The 18,038-nt window shown below is 41.4% G+C and overlaps 1 protein-coding gene across 2 annotated transcripts in view; it reads left to right on the plus strand.

The window, feature by feature from the left end:
• Positions 1-17,714, plus strand: part of LOC309559151 (tyrosine-protein phosphatase non-receptor type substrate 1-like) — a 91,706-nt gene extending 73,992 nt beyond the window's left edge. The window contains exons 8-9 of one of the 2 annotated variants that reach the window (XR_014225450.1): positions 6,614-6,752; positions 16,814-17,714. Coding sequence is in view for 1 of the 2 variants with exons in the window: in XM_082262297.1 (XP_082118423.1) it covers positions 16,814-16,896 (83 nt within the window). In the remaining variant the exon portion in view is untranslated. The remainder of the gene's footprint in view (positions 1-6,613; positions 6,753-16,813) is intronic. The other variant, XM_082262297.1, reaches the window with a different exon arrangement.
• Positions 17,715-18,038: the final 324 nt, after the last annotated feature.

Here is an 18,038-nt window from a genome sequence, read left to right on the forward strand (position 1 = left end):
TGTTTTTTAAACTGTTAAATCGATGAGTTTAGTTCCAATTTAAAGTGATGGAAACCTCAGACATAAAATCTGAACAAACATATAATTCTATAGTTTTTACTTGCCTAAGTGTAATTTCTTTCTGCTATCTAGTTTCTCTGTTTTAAGCATGACTCACTTCTGAAAAGCTTTCCTGACACCAAGAAATAAAAAGGTGAGAGGGGAGTGATCTCCGGCACACAGCCTGTGATTGACAGCCTCTGCTCTGTTCCTGTGTGAAGGGGGGATGTCCCTTCCCTCGAATCAGCTCTTAGAGTGTGTAACAGCAGCTCCCTGTCCCCTGCTCTGTGAGTCTGTGAAATGTATTTTTCATCTCTGAGTTTTACAAGGATGTACAGGACAAATAGCTACAAATAAGCAGGAACAATTTATGTAGAAGGATTTGTTTTATTTCTTTGTATCACCAGGGGCCAGTTATTTCATTAAGTATAGGTAAGAGTTTGCAACCACTTTAAGGATCCTTGCACACAGGCGATCCGATCTGATCCGCCTGTCAGTTTTTCAGGGTGACCACATTGGATGCTCCATGCATCCCTATGGGGCAGCGGATGTCAGTGGAGACATCTCTGCTGACACCTGCTTCTATCCGATTCCGATCCTGTCCGTGAAATCCGGACGGATGGAAACCCTATTTTCCATCCGTCTGGCGGATTGGATCGGATGAGAATGGATCCGATCTTCCCATAGAGGACAGCGGGGATCTGACAACTCCATCTCTGCACACAGAGCGGAGACGGAGCTTTCATCCGCCGCTCAGCGGGGATCAGCGGATCAATCCCCTGCTGAGCAGAACGGACCTCGTCGGACGGCGCACCGTGTGAAAGGACCCAAAGGTTTACTTCTGGGTTGGTTTAAAATGTTTTCAGTTAAGATTCTCAACTTCTTTAGTAAATCAGTCCAAATGTCTACCTCAGTAAAGCGTTAACTTGACATCTTTTTTGTATTTATGTGGCCCTCTCCCACATCTAAAAAAAAAAAAAAAAAAAAAACTTAATTGCCTTTCAAGCTCTCAGCCTAGTCTATGTAATTACGTGCAGTGGATAGCTGAATCCAAAGCAATTTGCACTATTATTTTTAATATTTAAATTAATTTTATTTATATTTGAGCAATGTCAAACTCCACTACAAATACTTTATAATATATTACCACAAGACTAAAAGTTAAAGGGGCTCTGTTACTAAAACTAATATCTAAAATATTATGCCATCTGCAGTACTTGGATACACACCTCTGCTGCTGCCTGCACCACCATTCGATGTGCCAGCCCCTACCTCACTACTGCGATGAAGGGGCTGGTGGGAGAAACCACTGGATGCAGCAGAGGACCAGGAGATCAAAACTCCTGAGTATCTTATGCCCCATACACACGTGCAGATTATCTGCAGACTTTTGTCTGCAGACTTACCTTTTCTATGTAGTGCAAGGGCCTGCCGGATTGCATACAAATTGAAAGTGTTTAGGTTTGACCTCCTATTATATGGTTTTGGTAAGTCTGCAGACAAAAGTCTGCAGATAATCTGCACGTGTGTATGGGGCATAAGTCTAAGTCTTTCTTTGAAGAGGGCACATTTGTTTATGTATTAATTTTAGAAACAGAGTCACTATAGAGAAATGCAATATAGAGATTATGGTAGAAGGTAATATGTACATTTTAGTCAGGAAAATATTTTATATTATTATTCCTCACTGCCTATATGTAAAATGCAATCTCAGTGTTTTCTGGTTTTCTATAAGAATCCAGCAATTACTGTCACTCCCACTTGGTGGTCATAAATGGTATTACAGGTTCCCTTTTTTGTCAGGGTATTTCTTATCTAGCATGGACTGTATTTGTATGCTATATTTATTGTTGGGATTATAAAACATTCTATCGTCAGCTGAATTATAATGTAGATATATGGTGCCTCAGTAAATGTTAGGGCCTGATTATAACTTTGCTTTTTGAAAATGTAACACGCCTTTTTCCAAAGTACGTACGTGAAGAGCCTGGGCTGCTGTTTGCAGTTCTCACTGATACGTTTCCATGCAATGTATTAAATGTGCTGCAATTTAAGTGTAGTTTTCTGCAACTGTCCCAACTAAAAAAAAATAATGCATGTACAGCTCCTCTTACATGAGCATGTCTTTTGTAAGTGTATTGGTGATACTGTGTCCTTATACAATAGTCTGTAAAATATAAATGATGTGCTGGTGCTATTTGTTAACAAACATATGCAAGAATCATGTCATGATGTTTGATTACTGTAAATGCACAGTATGCATGAGCCAACATCATTAAATCATTGCATCCATGAATGTGTTCATACATATATCTACATGTTATGTGTCCGTGTGCTTATTTATTATCTCTGTTAAGAATGTATTGTTATTATTATTATTATACAGGATTTATATAGCGCCAACAGTTTGCGCAGCGCTTAACAAAATGAGGGCAGACATTACAGTTACAGTACAATTTGGAACAAAAGGAATCCGAGGGCCCTGCTCGTTAGAGCTTACAATCTAAATAATTGGGATTAATAATTGGGAGAGGCAGTAATAGTGGGCACCCTGATCTTATGAGCCCATGATTCAATATCTCCTTCCACCCAAACCACTTCCTACAGCACTGGTGGTAAACTTTCTTGATATGGGGGGGGGCCTCAACTGCGGCCCTTGACATTACGAAAGGGCTGAACATAAAATTCAGTAAATATTCAGTGTCAAAAATGTAGGTGTATGTAAAAATATGCATTTAAAATACAAATACAGTATATAGAAACACAGAATACATTTACTGTGAACCAATGCCAAATTGTGGGTGCTGCTCGAGGCTCCAGTGGGTTCTCTTCAGGCGAGGATGGAGCTCATCCCAGCTCCATAGATAACAATACAAAGAAGAAAGAGTCCTGAGATGCATTTCACTACAAAAACCTGATTGTGAGGAGTGGAAACAGCCTCAGCCTGGGCTCCAACCAGCCCCTCCACGGGGGTTTTGTAGTCATAAATGGCTCAGGACTCCTTCTTCTTTGTACTGGTAACAGAATACATTTAGGCAAAGGTGTAACTAAAATCCACAGGCCCAGAGTAAAAGTCAGCATGGCCCCTCTTGTATCTCCTGTAAAACCATTAAGGAGGTATTTGTTATATACTTGGGTCTAAAATTAAAAATGAGAGGAAGGGAATAGGGTGCAAGAAGAAATAGAAATGGGTCTATATTGAATATAATATGAGCACACAAATGATTAATAATTTGGAGGGACAGTAATAGTGGGAACCCTGATCTTATGAGCCCATGATTCAATATCTCCTTCCACCCAAACCACTTCCTACAGCACTGGTGGTCAACTTTCTTGATATGGGGGGCCTCAAGTGCGGCCCTTGACATTACGAAAGGGTTGTGCAATAAAATCCAGTAAATAATCAGTGTCAGAAACAGCAGACACAAAACAGGATATAGTAGAAGACTATAGGAATGATGCAAGTGATGGTCAGAGACTGTGGACATGGTCAGAGACTACAGATATGGTGCAGAGACAGTGAACATGCTATGGGAGTCGTTGGAAACTGGGACATGTTCCAGCACACAGTCTTAGAATGTGTCAAAACAGAGCAAAAAGAAAACACAAAGTACTGTCTGCAGGGGCCCCGAGGGCTGCGCAAAAAGTGCCAAAGGGCTGCATGTGGCCCCCGAGCCACAGGTTGGGTACCGGGGTCCTACACTAATGGCAAAGTTATGTCCTATTATACAAGCAGAAATGATCTAATTGGCCAAGATATGACAAGTTAAATGTATTCCTCAAAATATCCACAATATTCTGCTCATGTACAGTTGCAGCACATAAAATGGGCTGTCTGTTGCTGTGTGAAATAAAAATGGAATAAGACTGCTTAACTCCATTTTTCTATGTTCTGGTTTCATAATTATTCTCATCAGCTCAGACTGGTGGCCTTACAGCATTTACTGATCAACATCTTGGACAACCAGCCAGGATCAACATCCCAAACTTCTCATGTCCTGTTACTAGAGCCTTCAGAATGAGCAATCCTTCACTGACTGCTCAAATGCAAAGTGGATACTAAGGAGCATATTTAGAAAGTAGCAAATGTGATATTCACCAAACATTCACTGCAAGTAAATCAATTCCTATAATTTAAAACACATGTACCTGCAGTGAATGTGTAGTGAATGCCACATGTATTGCTTTATAAATATACCCCTAAGACTCCGTTCACACCAGCGCGACTTGTCAGCCTGACAAGTCGCGCTCCCTCGCGGTCAATTGACTGCTACAGGACCCGTTCTAATAGGAGCGACACAAGTCGCTCCGACTTAGAAAAAGGGTCCTGTACTACTTCGGGGCGACCTCGGAGCGACTTGCATAGACTTCCATTATGTGAAGTCCGTGCAAGTCGCTCCGAAGTCGTGGTGCTTGGGAATGCACAAGTCGCCCCCGAAGTAGTACAGAGTCGTGCCGCCCCAGTGTGAACCGACTCTAAATCAGGAGAGCCCTAAATAAACAACACTAAGGGGTCTATTTAAAGATGCTGCACAAATGTCAGAAGCATTCATGCAAGCTGAACCAAATGTCACCATAAGGTTTTAAGAGATTAATTCCTGTAACATCGGCTCCATCTAGTGACCAAAATGCAGTATAGTTTTCTGAAATACCTCAGTGAGAAAACTATAGCACATTTTGACCACTAGATGAAGCTGGCGATACAGGAATTCATCTCTTAGAAAACATATGTGACCTTTTGCTCAGTTGGCATGAATGCTTCCAAAATTCATTCAATGAATGTTTTCTAAATAGACCTCGAAATCTACAAAGCAAATTGCAAAACCATTTTTGTAAAGCAATTGTATAAAAAAGATACTCTGGCTACATACACATTATGTTAATATGCATACTCATTATAGTGGAACTAAACCCTCTCATCATTTTCTGCTAAGGAAGCTGGCATCTTAAGTCTCTGTTTGAGCTTCAACTGCTATGATGCTGCACATGTGATCAGTTAGGACAGTGTTTCTCAACCTTTTTTCAGTCGAGGCACCCTTTAAAATTATAGACATTCTCAAGGCACCCTTTAAAATTATGGGCAGTCTCGAGGCACCCCATTCTAAAATGTAAAAAACTATTCTAATAGCTTAACATAATGCAGCAACATCCACACACATAGGACGCCCAACATTGCGTTTGCAAACTGGTAAGCCCCGTACACACGTACCGATTGACGGCCGTAAATATTCGATTGTAGGCTTGTTAGTATGATGCTTCCGACAGTCGACAGCGCATTTTCGGCCGAACAGAATCTGTCGTGCAGACTTTAAAATTTTTGTTGGCCGTCACCAGAACGGCCGATTGTTCGCCAGTCAGTACAGATTTCGGCCGACAGACAGCAGATTTGCAAGACTGGGCATGCTCAGAAAAGAAAAAAGACAAGGAAAGTTAACCATCACATGACATCACTTCAGCAGTCGGCTGTTGTTGGCCGACAAAATTCGTGTGCAGTCTTTTGCAGTTTTCAACAGACACGACAGCCCTGGACAAAAGACGGCCGATCGTTTGGCCGACAATCAGTACGTGTGTACGAGGCTGTACTGACTAGTATTCCAATGTTTCTCTTCTCCCTCAATTTCTCTCCATCAGTCAGCTAATGTCACCCCAGTGCTGAGGGAGAGGAGCACAGGAGGGTCAAACAAGGAGGCTGTGGAGGCAACAGACATCCTCCTTATCAACTGATAACATCATTGGTTGTTAGGATGCCGGTGTCTAGAAAGTTGTAATGGTGCATAATGAAAACTTGTGGCTTTGTGTTACTCAAAGGCAGGCTTCATCCACCTGCTGGCTTGCATACAATTTTTCAGCATTTTGAAAAGGCACCCCTGAAGAAGTCTCAAGGCACCCCATGGTGCCTGGGCACCCTGGTTGAAAAAGGCTGAGTTATGGTTTGACAGTTTGGTTGAGAGCACAACCAATGTGACAGTTACATTCCTGGCACTTGCAACTGTTTTTTAAAACTGTTAAATCGCTGGGGTTTAGTTGCACTTTAACAATTGATTCAGTAGTAACAACACTAGGTGTGATGAATCATTTCAAAATATTAGGACAGAAATAACTTGAATCTGTTCCATAGGTAATACCAACCACATAAAGCTTGTACATGGGAGTGTAACTTTGCAGGGCGTGTAAAGGAATTTTTCACAGAAAGGACTGTGCTTTATGGTAGACATGGGGGTCAATATGCAGGAGTAAACCGATGCAAATCGGAATTTTAAAACCAGAATATCCAAAGTGCAACCACAAGTATTGGTGTTGCATCCACAATAGACAGCAATTGTCTCTGTGGGGAATTATTTTTCAAGATATGTTCAGGAACACAAAACACATGAAGAAGAATGCATCCATGTGCACACATATGATCCGTATGACTAATTGGTATTGGATTTTTACACGTCAAGCCAACATATGGTCTTCTTCAAGATATAAATGATAAATTTTAAGGAAAATGTAATGAAATTTAGCTTTGTTTAAAATCATATTAGTCCTCATGTGTGAAGTGTGTGACTGAAAAATTGTTTTTCTTTCCCAGCAACCAATCAGTGTCTTCCTTACATGTTTAATCCTCCTCAAGCAACAGAAAGGGTGGAAGCTGGTTTGCTGGTTGCTTGAAGGAAAAGACACTCCTATATGAGGCGCATTTCAGCATACAGCATCATAGAGGAATGTTGGTGAGACAGGAAAATTCAACACCTAGCATTGCTGACCACAATCGGCTTCCTTCTTTCTTTTCTAGAATCTCACCTACATAATTCCAATACATTCTTTATTTCACCATCTCCAGTTTCTGACCATCTTCTTGCTACTGCTTTTTCTTTTATTTGCTCCTTGCCAGCATGGTTGCATAAGCATGTATTTCCGATAACCTGGTCTATTCTGATGTTCTGTATTTATACAGTGGGGATCGAAAGTTTGGGCACCCCAGGTAAAAATTTGTATTAATGTGCATAAAGAAGCCAAGGAAAGATGGAAAAATCTCCAAAAGGCACCAAATTACAGATTAGACATTCTTATAATATGTCAACAAAAGTTAGATTTTATTTCCATCATTGACACTTTCAAAATTACAGAAAACAAAAAAAATGGCGTCTGCAAAAGTTTGGGTACCCTGCAGAATTTATAGCATGCACTCCCCCCTTTGCAAGGCTAAGACCTGCCAGTGTCATGGATTGTTCTCAATCATCGTCTGGGAAGACCAGGTGATGTAAATCTCAAAGGTTTTAAATGCCCAGACTCATCTGACCTTGCCCCAACAATCAGCACCATGGGATCTTCTAAGCAGTTGTCTAGAAAACGGAAACTGAAAATAGTTGACGCTCACAAAGCTGGAGAAGGAATGGAATATCCTCTGTTCGGAATGTAATTAAGAAATGGCAATCATCAGGAACAGTGGAAGTTAAAGCAAGATCTGGAAGACCAAGAAAAATATCAGACAGAACAGCTCGCAGGATTGTGAGAAAAACAATTCAAAACCAACGTTTTGACTGCACGATCCCTCCAGAAAGATCTGGCAGACACTGGAGTTGTGGTACACTATTCCACTATAAAGAGATACTTGTACAAATATGGTCTTCATGGAAGAGTCATCAGAAGAAAACCTATTCTACGTCCTCACCACAAAAATCAGCGTTTGAACTTTGCAAATGAACATATAGACAAGCCTGATGCATTTTGGAAACAAGTTCTGTGGACCAATGAGGTTAAAATTTTACTTTTTGGCCAGAATGAGCAAAGTTTGGAGAAGAAGGGGCACATAATTTAATGAAAAGAACCTCTGCCCGACTGTTAAGCATGGGGGTGGATCAATCATGCTTTGGGGTTGTATTGCAGCCAGTGGCACAGGGAACATCTCACGAGTAGAAGGAAAAATGGATTCAATAAAATTTCAGCAAATTTTGGATGGTAACTTGATGCCATCTGTGAAAAAGCTTAAGTTAAAGAGAGGATTGCTTCTACAAATGGATAATGATCCTAAACACACCTCAAAATCCACGGGGGATTACATCAAGAGGTGTAAACTGAAGGTTTTGCCATGGCCTTCACAATCTCCTGACCTCAACATAATTGAAAATCTATGCATAGACCTTAAAAGAGCAGTGCGTGACAGACAGCCCAGAAATCTCAAAGAACTGAAAGACTTTTGTAAGGAAGCATTGACAAAGATAACTCAAACAAGAATTGAAAGACTCTTGGCTTATTATAAGAATGTCTAATCTGTAATTTTATGCCTTTTGGAGATTTTTCCATCTTTCCTTGGCTTCTTTATGCACATTAATACAAATTTTTACCTGGGGTGCCCAAACTTTCGATCCCCACGGTAGCATTGTATTGTAAATTGTACAAGTCTCATTAGATACTAAACCATACAGGATAACTGTTCTTACAGTAAACCTATTCTTTAAATACCTCCAGCAACCCCTTCCCCCCATTATTTGTGTTTATATTTACCTGTTCCCACTCCTCCGAGATCTTCTCTATGTAGCCCATTGAATGGCATAGTCTCCTAAAAACTCCCCAGTTGGGCTTCACTTTTTTGTGCATTTCTATTCATTCCTATAAAAAGTAAGGCCATTTTTACAATGAATACACAGCCTTTCCATAGAATATGGAGATTCTTCCACATATACATCGAAGAAGCAAAAAAAATCAGCTAGCAGACGTTTGGAGAAGAGTCTGTGCACCATTCAGTGAGGATATCCAAGGAGTGTGGCAGGCAACCGTAAGGCCGTTTCACAGAAGCTGTCAGGTCGGGTCCACCTGTCTATTTTACAGATGGACCCGACTGGACCCTCCATTTTTCTCTATGGTTAGCAAAATGTAAATGGCCTTGTGTCCATTTACACCCAGCTACCTTTCAGCAAAAACAAACAGAAGGGGATCCATTCCCCTCCATCTGAGAAGATCGGATCAGATGGCAGTCGGGAGAAAACAGACATTCGACTGCTCATAGAGCAGAGCAGGATGTGTCCACTGGACATAAGCGGAGCAGACACGGACCTGTCATCCGCCTGCTCAGCAGGGATCAGCAGACAAATCCCCTGCTGAGCAAGCAGATCGCAGCCAGAGTCTGCCACCCTGTGAAAGGGGCCCAAGAGTGGTGCACCCGACGGACTCCGTTTTGCTCAGCGGGGATCGATCGGCCAATCCCCAATGAGCAGGTGGATGACAACTCTGTCTCCACGTACTTTGCAGAGATGGAGCTGTTAGAGCCCTGCTCTCCTCTATGGGAGATCCGATGAAAACGGACCGCCTGTCCATTTTCAATCGATCTTATCCGATCCTTCAGACAGATGGAAAATAGGGTTTCCATCTGTCCTGATATCATGGACAGGATCGGATCGGATAGGAGCGGGTGTCAGCGGACATCCGCTACTCCATAGGGTTGCATGGAGCATCCGATTAGGTCCGTGTAATAAAACTGACAGGCGGACCGGATCGGAAAGCCCTTGTGAAAGGGGCCTAAGACTTGGTAAAGGAGGACGGCGGCGGGGGGGGGGGGGGGAAGGGGGCATTTAAAGATAACTAATACTAATTCAGACTCAGTATATCTCCATTTCATCCTTTTGAAAAGACAATCCCCTTTTGGGATGAATAGCAATAAATGGAGAATCTTCCCCCTATGCACTGAAAAAGCAGAGCCCAGTGAGAAGACATTTAGAGAAGACACTGTTCAGCACCCAGTGAAGATCTCAAAGGAGTAGGGACAGGTAAGTGTAGGACTTGGGGGGAGGGGAATATTTAAAGGATAAATGTACCGATCCTTTATTGAGTGGAGATGATCCTGTGTGTCTAATTGAAAAGAAATTGGCACAAACTGAGACCTTTCCCCCAGGGCAATGTGCAGTCATTCATCCAATAAACATGTGCTCTATTAATTCTTGGAAAAACTTCATAGCATTTATGGAGTGCGGGTTCCCCAAACATTCATTTGCCAATAGTAAGTGCCAGTAGCAGATGACCTCACAAGGCTTTAGAGTAAACAAGTGCCACTATAATTATCCTGCAATTGAACATGAGTTGCTGCCTCTTCAGCTGTAATGAGACTGTGTACTTCATGTAAACACACATAAAAGAGGTGTCTGCAGTGATATGAACAGTCACTGCCTTCATCACCAGCATCCTCCCCCCTTCCCTGCATTTACACCATTGTAATTATCAGTGCTGTCATCCCTCCAATGCAAAGTATTATTTAGGATACTTCTTTTAAATGTATTGTTATCAGCTTGCATTGACCTTTTAATTTTATTCTATTCTAAACATTTCCAGATAAAAAAAACTGGCAGCCCAACATTGACTTTTTCCTATCAGATGCATGTAGTCACTGTTTTGGTGTTCATTCAGCTGTGGCTCCAGTGGCTGTCTAAGTACAACAGCCAACAGCAAGGATTCCTAAACTGCAGGGATGGAGAAATCTCCTAGATATCTCCCATTCAATCCATGGGCTGAATGAGAGAAGTCTTTGCTTCTGTGGGCTAGCCTAGTAATACTAAAAGGCTTTTAGAGATAATATTTACCTGTTTTGTGCAATGATATGACAGAAAGATCGCTTTCCCCCTCTTCTGGCAGTCCCTTCCAGCTTTTGCCTCCTATAGCAAACCAGGTGGTAAGGAGGCACCCATGCATGCACTTTCCCATGCAAGGCTGTGTGTGTCCACAAACCACACAACCAGTAAGCCATTACCCTGCTCCCTCCACAGGGGTTTGACAGCAACAAGAGCCCTATGGCTTTCTCCTGTGAAAGCAGGAATTGAAGGTAGCAGTGTTGAAACTGGAGTGGTGACATAGAGCAAGGTAATAACCGAATTTAGGGAAGGGGTGGGGGGATAGGACGGGTAGTAGGACGTTTTTTACCTTAAGGTAAAAAACATTTAGACTCGAATTCCAGTTTAAGCTGTCCATACACCAGTAGAATGTCATTTGAAGTTTGGACAGAAATGTAAAAACCCAGCAAAGCATTCAATAGAACCATTATAAACCTAACAAATATTGTATGAAAACCCTGAAAAATTGTGTACAATTGCCATGGCAATGTTTTCAAGTTCTATGTACAATTTCAGGATGAACATGCACATTACAATAAGTACGATGTTACCAAAATGAAAAACGCACTCAGTGAGAAAAACATTTTCCATCCTCCTCCTTCAGATCTATTTTTTTTTTGTTATTTTAAGGTTTTGTTTAGATTTGTTCTCACTGTACTGCGATCTATTTCAGTACTTACAAGACAAAGAAAAACTTAGTCGGTTTCCAACGGATTATTATTATATGAGAGTAAAGCAGCCCATCGGTCTTTTTTTTTTCTGTCAACCAGGGGGTTGATCAAAAAAAAAAATTTACCCGATTTCCCCATCCACACATTGGATGCCTTACTGCTGAGTTATTGTAATCTGACAGTGGGGAGAGTTCGCCGCCAACAGAATAAACTGATTAGTGCTATAGCCGGCAGCACTGATGGATCGGGGGAAACCGTCAGGTGGGTTGTACAGAAGTTACAGAAGTCAATTTCTGTGCAACCAGCCTGCCCATACATGGATCGAAAATTTGTCTGTTCCCTGCTGAACTGCCAGAATTACAATCCATGTATGGCCAGCTTTAATATAGTGCCAACAGTTTGTTTAGCACTTTACAAAATAAAAGCTTTGAAACATCTGCTGTTTGTTTACATTAAAAGGTACAAAAGCTGCAAACATTCTGTTGCAATAAGAAATTAAGCCCCCATTCACACTAGGGCGACTCACGAGGCGACTTGTGTCGCCCCAGGTCGCCCCAGGTCGCTTGACATGACCAAACCAATGTAAATGAATCAGTGCCGTCTTAATTGCCGCTATTAAGGTCGCTCCGACTTCAGAAAAGGGTCCTGTACTACTTTCAGGCGACCAGTGATCCGACCTGTCCCATATACTTCAATGGGAGTCGCCTCCTTATCTTAATTGAAGCGACCTGTAATCCGACTTGTCATCCGACTTTGCTAAAAAATGGCAGTGAACAAGAAAAGAGCATAATTTTCTTGCAGGCATTAGCGGTCATTTTTTTAGGCAGGCATGTCATTTTTTGGATTTCGTTTCTGGGGGGTCTAAAAAGTGTCCCTGTCAAGTTTCAGCTCTGTAGCATGTCCAGAACCCCTAAAAAAAAAACATTTTTCTTTTAATTTTTTGTAGTGTCTTTACCAGCTGTCTTTTATACTTGCAGGCATTCATCAGCGGTCATTTTTTTAGGCAGGCATGTCATTTTTTGGATTTCGTTTCTGGGGGGTCTACAAAGTGTCCCTGTCAAGTTTCAGCTCTGTAGCATGTCCAGAACCCCTAAAAAAAATCATTTTTCTTTTAATTTTTTGTAGTGTCTTACCAGCTGTCTTTTTTTCTTGCAGGCATTTAGCGGGCATTTTTTTAAGCAGGCATGTCATTTTTGGGATTTCGTTTCTGGGGGGTCTAAAAAGTGTCCCTGTCAAGTTTCAGCTCTGTAGCATGTCCAGAACCCCTAAAAAACAGCATTTTTACTATATTTTCAGGAATACGGCTTCTCTGCGGCTGGCTTTTTTTCTTGCAGGCATTTAGCGGGCATTTTTTTAGGCAGGCATGTCATTTTTTGGATTTCGTTTCTGGGGGGTCTACAAAGTGTCCCTGTCAAGTTTCAGCTCTGTAGCATGTCCAGAACCCTTAAAAAAAATCATTTTTCTTTTAATTTTTTGTAGTGTCTTACCAGCTGTCTTTTTTTTCTTGCAGGCATTTAGCGGGCATTTTTTTAGGCAGGCATGTCATTTTTTTTATTTAGTGTCTGGGGGGTCTAAAAAGTGTACCTGTCAATTTTCAGCTCTGTAGCATGTCCAGAACCCCTAAAAAACAGCATTTTTACTATATTTTCAGGAATACGGCTTCTCTGCGGCTGGCTTTTTTTCTTGCAGACATTTAGCGGGCATTTTTTTTAGGCAGGCATGTCATTTTCTGGATTTAGTGTCTGGGGGGTCAAAAAAGTGTCCCTGTCAAGTTTCAGCTATGTAGCATGTCCAGAACCCCTAAAAAAAAATCATTTTTCTTATAATTTTTTGTAGTGTCTTACCAGCTGTCTTTTTTTCTTGCAGGCATTTAGCGGGCATTTTTTTAGGCAGGCATGTCATTTTTTTTATTTAGTGTCTGGGGGGTCTAAAAAGTGTACCTGTCAATTTTCAGCTCTGTAGCATGTCCAGAACCCCTAAAAAACAGCATTTTTACTATATTTTCAGGAATACGGCTTCTCTGCGGCTGGCTTTTTTTCTTGCAGACATTTTACGGGCATTTTTTGGGTGTCTTTGGAGGCATGTGCTTCTTAAAAATTATAGGAAAAAAGCTCTTTTTTTTTTTTTACGTTTCTGGACAGACAAACAAAGCTATGTGAGACACACAACACTGCACACATGGGAAAAAGGAAATATATAAAAAAAAAAACACAGGAAAAGGAAATTAGGTCACAAGACATCAGATTGTGATTGGCCAAATAAAAAGTTGCCTCGCGATTAGGTCGCGTCAAAGTCGCGCTAAGTCGCGCTAAGTCGCGCCAAAGTCGCGTCAAAGTCGCGCCAAAGTCGCGTCAAAATCGCGTCAAAGTCGCGCTGGAAGCGACGCTACTTTAGTGGTAGCGGCAGTGTGAACCAGCACTAACTAAGATTTCTGTGCCTCTTTTGTGAATTTCAACAACAAATTTCTCTACAATGCCTATAGATAGATTGGTGAATGAGGGCTTGTTTTAAAAGTGATTTCACTGGCTGTTCAGAATATGTAAATAATGGAGCTATAATGATTATGGGATCTATTTTGACCAGTCTGCCTACTGTTCTTCACTACGTGTTGGAAATTCTTCCATTGCAATGATGGGCTAAAAATGAGGCACTGGAGGAGGGATGAGCCAGTGCATAACAGCTTGGTTCTCATTTGCATAAAAATTACCCCAGGCTATATAGCTCAATGACTCCATTCATGGCTCCAGTAAACCATGACTTGCCCCCCCCCCCCCCCAGCCTCATGGCCTTAGAACCAGTTGCCATAATTATGCCCTATAATAAATAGTCAGTCACACTAAAAACTATCTATAAAAGGGTTTAGGACTTGGGCATAATAGCATTGGTATTATCATGGAGATAAGTCAACTTGCCTTAAAAAAGAGTTTATTAATCATAAATAGTAAAACCATAAGAGCCAGTTCACACATATGCGATGACAGATATCACATATGATTCGGAGCGCACTGCTCTGCAAATCACATGCAATATCTGTGCGATGCATATTCAGCCATACAGATTGTATGGCTGAATGCGCATCGCATTCGGACCAAATTTGCACAGGACCCTTTTTTGGGTCCACACCAGAATCAGATCGCATGGGTGCTCACACCTATGGGATCCGATTACTGCGATATGCCAACTGATCTGGGGGTGTCGTTAACTTTGTATTGACACCCCCAGCGATTCGCATATGGCAGTGTGAACATGCCTGCGAGTTGAGTGTGATGCAGGAACCCACAGTGGATTCGCAGGGTTCCCACATCGCATATATGTGAACTGGGACTAAGGAGCTCCAACAGTAGTGGAAGTAATGGACATAATATCATAGCACATTAGCCTCATAATAAACACTCCACCAACTACAATGAATCAATGGCTGAAAAGAACCTATTTTAGCCCATGGATAAGAATGTAGAGGCAATCCCACGGCTGGACACTGAGCTACTAGTGTGGTCTGGTGAGTGGCCGTTTTGGGAGGCAACCCCCGATGTCTCCGGCGACAGGAATCCGCGGTCAGGCTGCTGCAGCAATCTGTGCGAGGCTCTCGATAACACTGCACGTCAGGGTGAAAACCCAGGGAAGCCGGATGCCTAAAGATGACGTCACGGGTGGATGTCAAACCATTGACTGCGTGACGTCAACTTCAGCCATCCAGCTTCTCAGTTCCACGTCGCATCTCCCTCCGTCTCCCTGTGTTTCCACCCTGAAGTGCAGTGTTACCGAGAGCCTCACGGCTGCATTCCCAACACAGATTGCTGCAGCAGCCTGACCACGGATTACTGTCACCAGAGACACAGGGGGTTGCCTCCCAAAACAGCCACTCACCAGACCACACTGGTAAGTGTCCAGTCACGGGATTGTCTCTATATTCTTATGCATGGTCTAAAGTAGGTATCTATTCAGCCATTGATTCATTGTGGTTGGTGGAGAGTTTATTATAAGGGTGATGTGCTATGATATTATGTCCATTACTTTTACTACTGTTGGAGCTCCTTATGGTTTTACTATTTATGATTAATAAACTCTTGTGTAATGCAAGTTGACTTATCCCCATTATCATACCAGAGCTATTATGTCCGAGTCCTAAACGCTTTTTAAGAGAGTTTTTTGTGTGACTTGCTCTTTGACTCCTTTTTTCCCAAGGATTTTCTTCTCTTCAGCAGCTATGGACAACTGGCTTTTATAACTTTCCAGTTGTGTTACATACACTATTGGAGCCTGATCATTTTTTTGTGTTTGTTGATGCCCTAAAATAAAACCAAAGGTTATTCAATGAGTTCAGTTATGACAAAATGCAAAGCGAAATGATCCATTCATCTTAGTTTCTCATTTGTATTCCAATTCTGTTGCTCATTTTAACACTGGTGCACATAAAACAGAAACAGCTGTCAGCTGAGAAGGGAAATTAAACATGGAAATAAGCGGGTTGTAATAGACAGGAGGTCCATTTTCCTGTGTTCTAGTTTCATAATCATCTCTATCAGCTCTGAGTAATTGCTTTGAAGCTTTTGCTGATAAACATATCAGAATCAGCATTCAGACATACCATATTACCTTGGCCTCCCCTCCTCCTCACTACTGGTCAGCAAAGCCTTCCATTACAGTGATGGGCAAATATTGAGGCACTGGAGGCAGGAGAGGCCAGTGCTTATGACTACAACAATTTAGCCCTTGTTTACATAAGAGAGTACACCAGGCTTTGGAGCTCCTACAGCCCCCACATACTTCTTCTGGATAGGAAAATATTAAGGCCAGAGAGTCAAAATGCCAGCAAATCAATCAGCATTTTAAGAAGAATGTCAGCCCTCCCTATTTGTCTCATGACTGGTTTTACATATACATGGGTCTGTTTCATCGGCAAGGTTTTTAAGGCTGTTTTAATACTTGATTATCATCAACCCACAGAAAAACAGGAGAGGGTGAAAAAAATGGCTTTAGTAGTCTGGGAACATAACATATGTCACACAAAGGGCCCTTTTTTACAATCTATGCATGCTTTTATCAAAATGAATACTTATCCATCGAACCAAAATACTGTTTCCTACTGATAAAAGCTATGCAGACTAGAAACTGTTAAAAATAAAAAAAATTATGAGATTTTTTTGGGAGCAGGAGATTATGACCCTTTAAAATGTTCAAATGTGCCTTAAAAAAGATCCAACTTTTCTATTACAGTTCAGGCAGCCAAATAAGTCCTCTGTGCAAAGACGAACACTACTGACAAATGCAAAGAGCTTCATTAGACAATTATTACCCTTGCAGAACTTGGTTATCAAATATTATGCACAACTTGGTTACACTGATTGCAAATAATGGGCCACCCATGAAGGAAGGAATAATGAAGGTGACACTAGTTGCATTTAAAACAGATAACATTTAATAACTCTTACTTAACTTTTAAAGACCCATACTGAGACTTGAAAGGTTTTCTGTAGATGGTTTTATTTTTTATTTTTGTCATTCTCTTTTTTTTTTCAGAACCAAAGAAGACCAGCTGGAGCCGGACTTACCGGGACTGGGGTTTTCGGGCATTTGATGAGACTGTGACCTCCGAGATGTGAGAGTGATTTGTGGCTCCTTTGGCTTCCAGTTCAATCAAGCACTTCACCACTTTCTTGTCTACTTCTGGTCCTCAGCCCAGAGCTCCAAGAGGTGGCAACACAATATAAATAAACTGTTTCTCAGCACTTTGGTCCCAGGGATATCCTTGGGCCAGCTAGTTACAAACTGAAAAGCCTAAGGGACACATACAAAAGCACAATTGGTGGGCTGAGTGTAATCTGTCACCATTGCGTCTTTCTGTGTTACCAAATACAATAATCAATATGAAGTTACTGACTTTCCTGTCACAGTATAATACTATTAAATGCACACACACACACGATGGAGAATTCAAACCATACAAAATACATCTATTGATTGCAAGGCAGAAAACTTGCTAAGACAACCTGAGGGGAGCTGACGTTGACTCTGAGGAAGCCTGTACAGTCTCCATTTGTAATGTGAAAGGTATTTTGGTCTTGTCCTGCTGCAATACAGTATGTGCCAATACTCTGGCTATTGTGGGTATTTAACGTGTCTATGGAACTTTGATAAAACAAAACGTGTCAACATGCTCAATAAAGCTCTCTAAACCTCCCCAAATGAGATTTGATTTAAATGTAGCTATGCTGTTGCCATGGTGAAGATGCAATATATATACTTCTGGTACCAAGGATTTTATTGATAAATGAAGACTGTTGTATACATAAGTGGCTCAATGCACAGTATACAGCAAAAAAGTACCATCCATCGTACAAAGGGTATATGAACACGTAGAGAAGATTATTCAAACATGACCTCAGGTTTACATCTGACAAGTGCATCACTATTATGAGCAAACTTAAGGTGGCCATACACCTGCCGAAATATCGGGCAAACTCATTTTCGAAAAACGAAAAATTGGCCCTGAGAGCGGAGACGATCGTGCCATCATGTAATGACCGAATTTCGAACGATAAATCGTTCAATGGACATAAATGAATTCAGTTTGTCACATATACCGAGTGCAAACAGGTCGGCCGAGAAACACATTAACCTTTTAATTTATCGATCGGCCGGCAGATTTTCAAAACGGTTCCTTCGATTTTTCGGCTCTGAAAAGTTAAAAACGATTTTCTATTTGTGCCCATTAACTGGAGGAAAAACAGACGATTGGACCAAA

Source organism: Pelophylax lessonae (assembly GCF_965119305.1).
Source record: "Pelophylax lessonae genome assembly, chromosome: 6".
Lineage (NCBI taxonomy): Eukaryota > Metazoa > Chordata > Amphibia > Anura > Ranidae > Pelophylax > Pelophylax lessonae.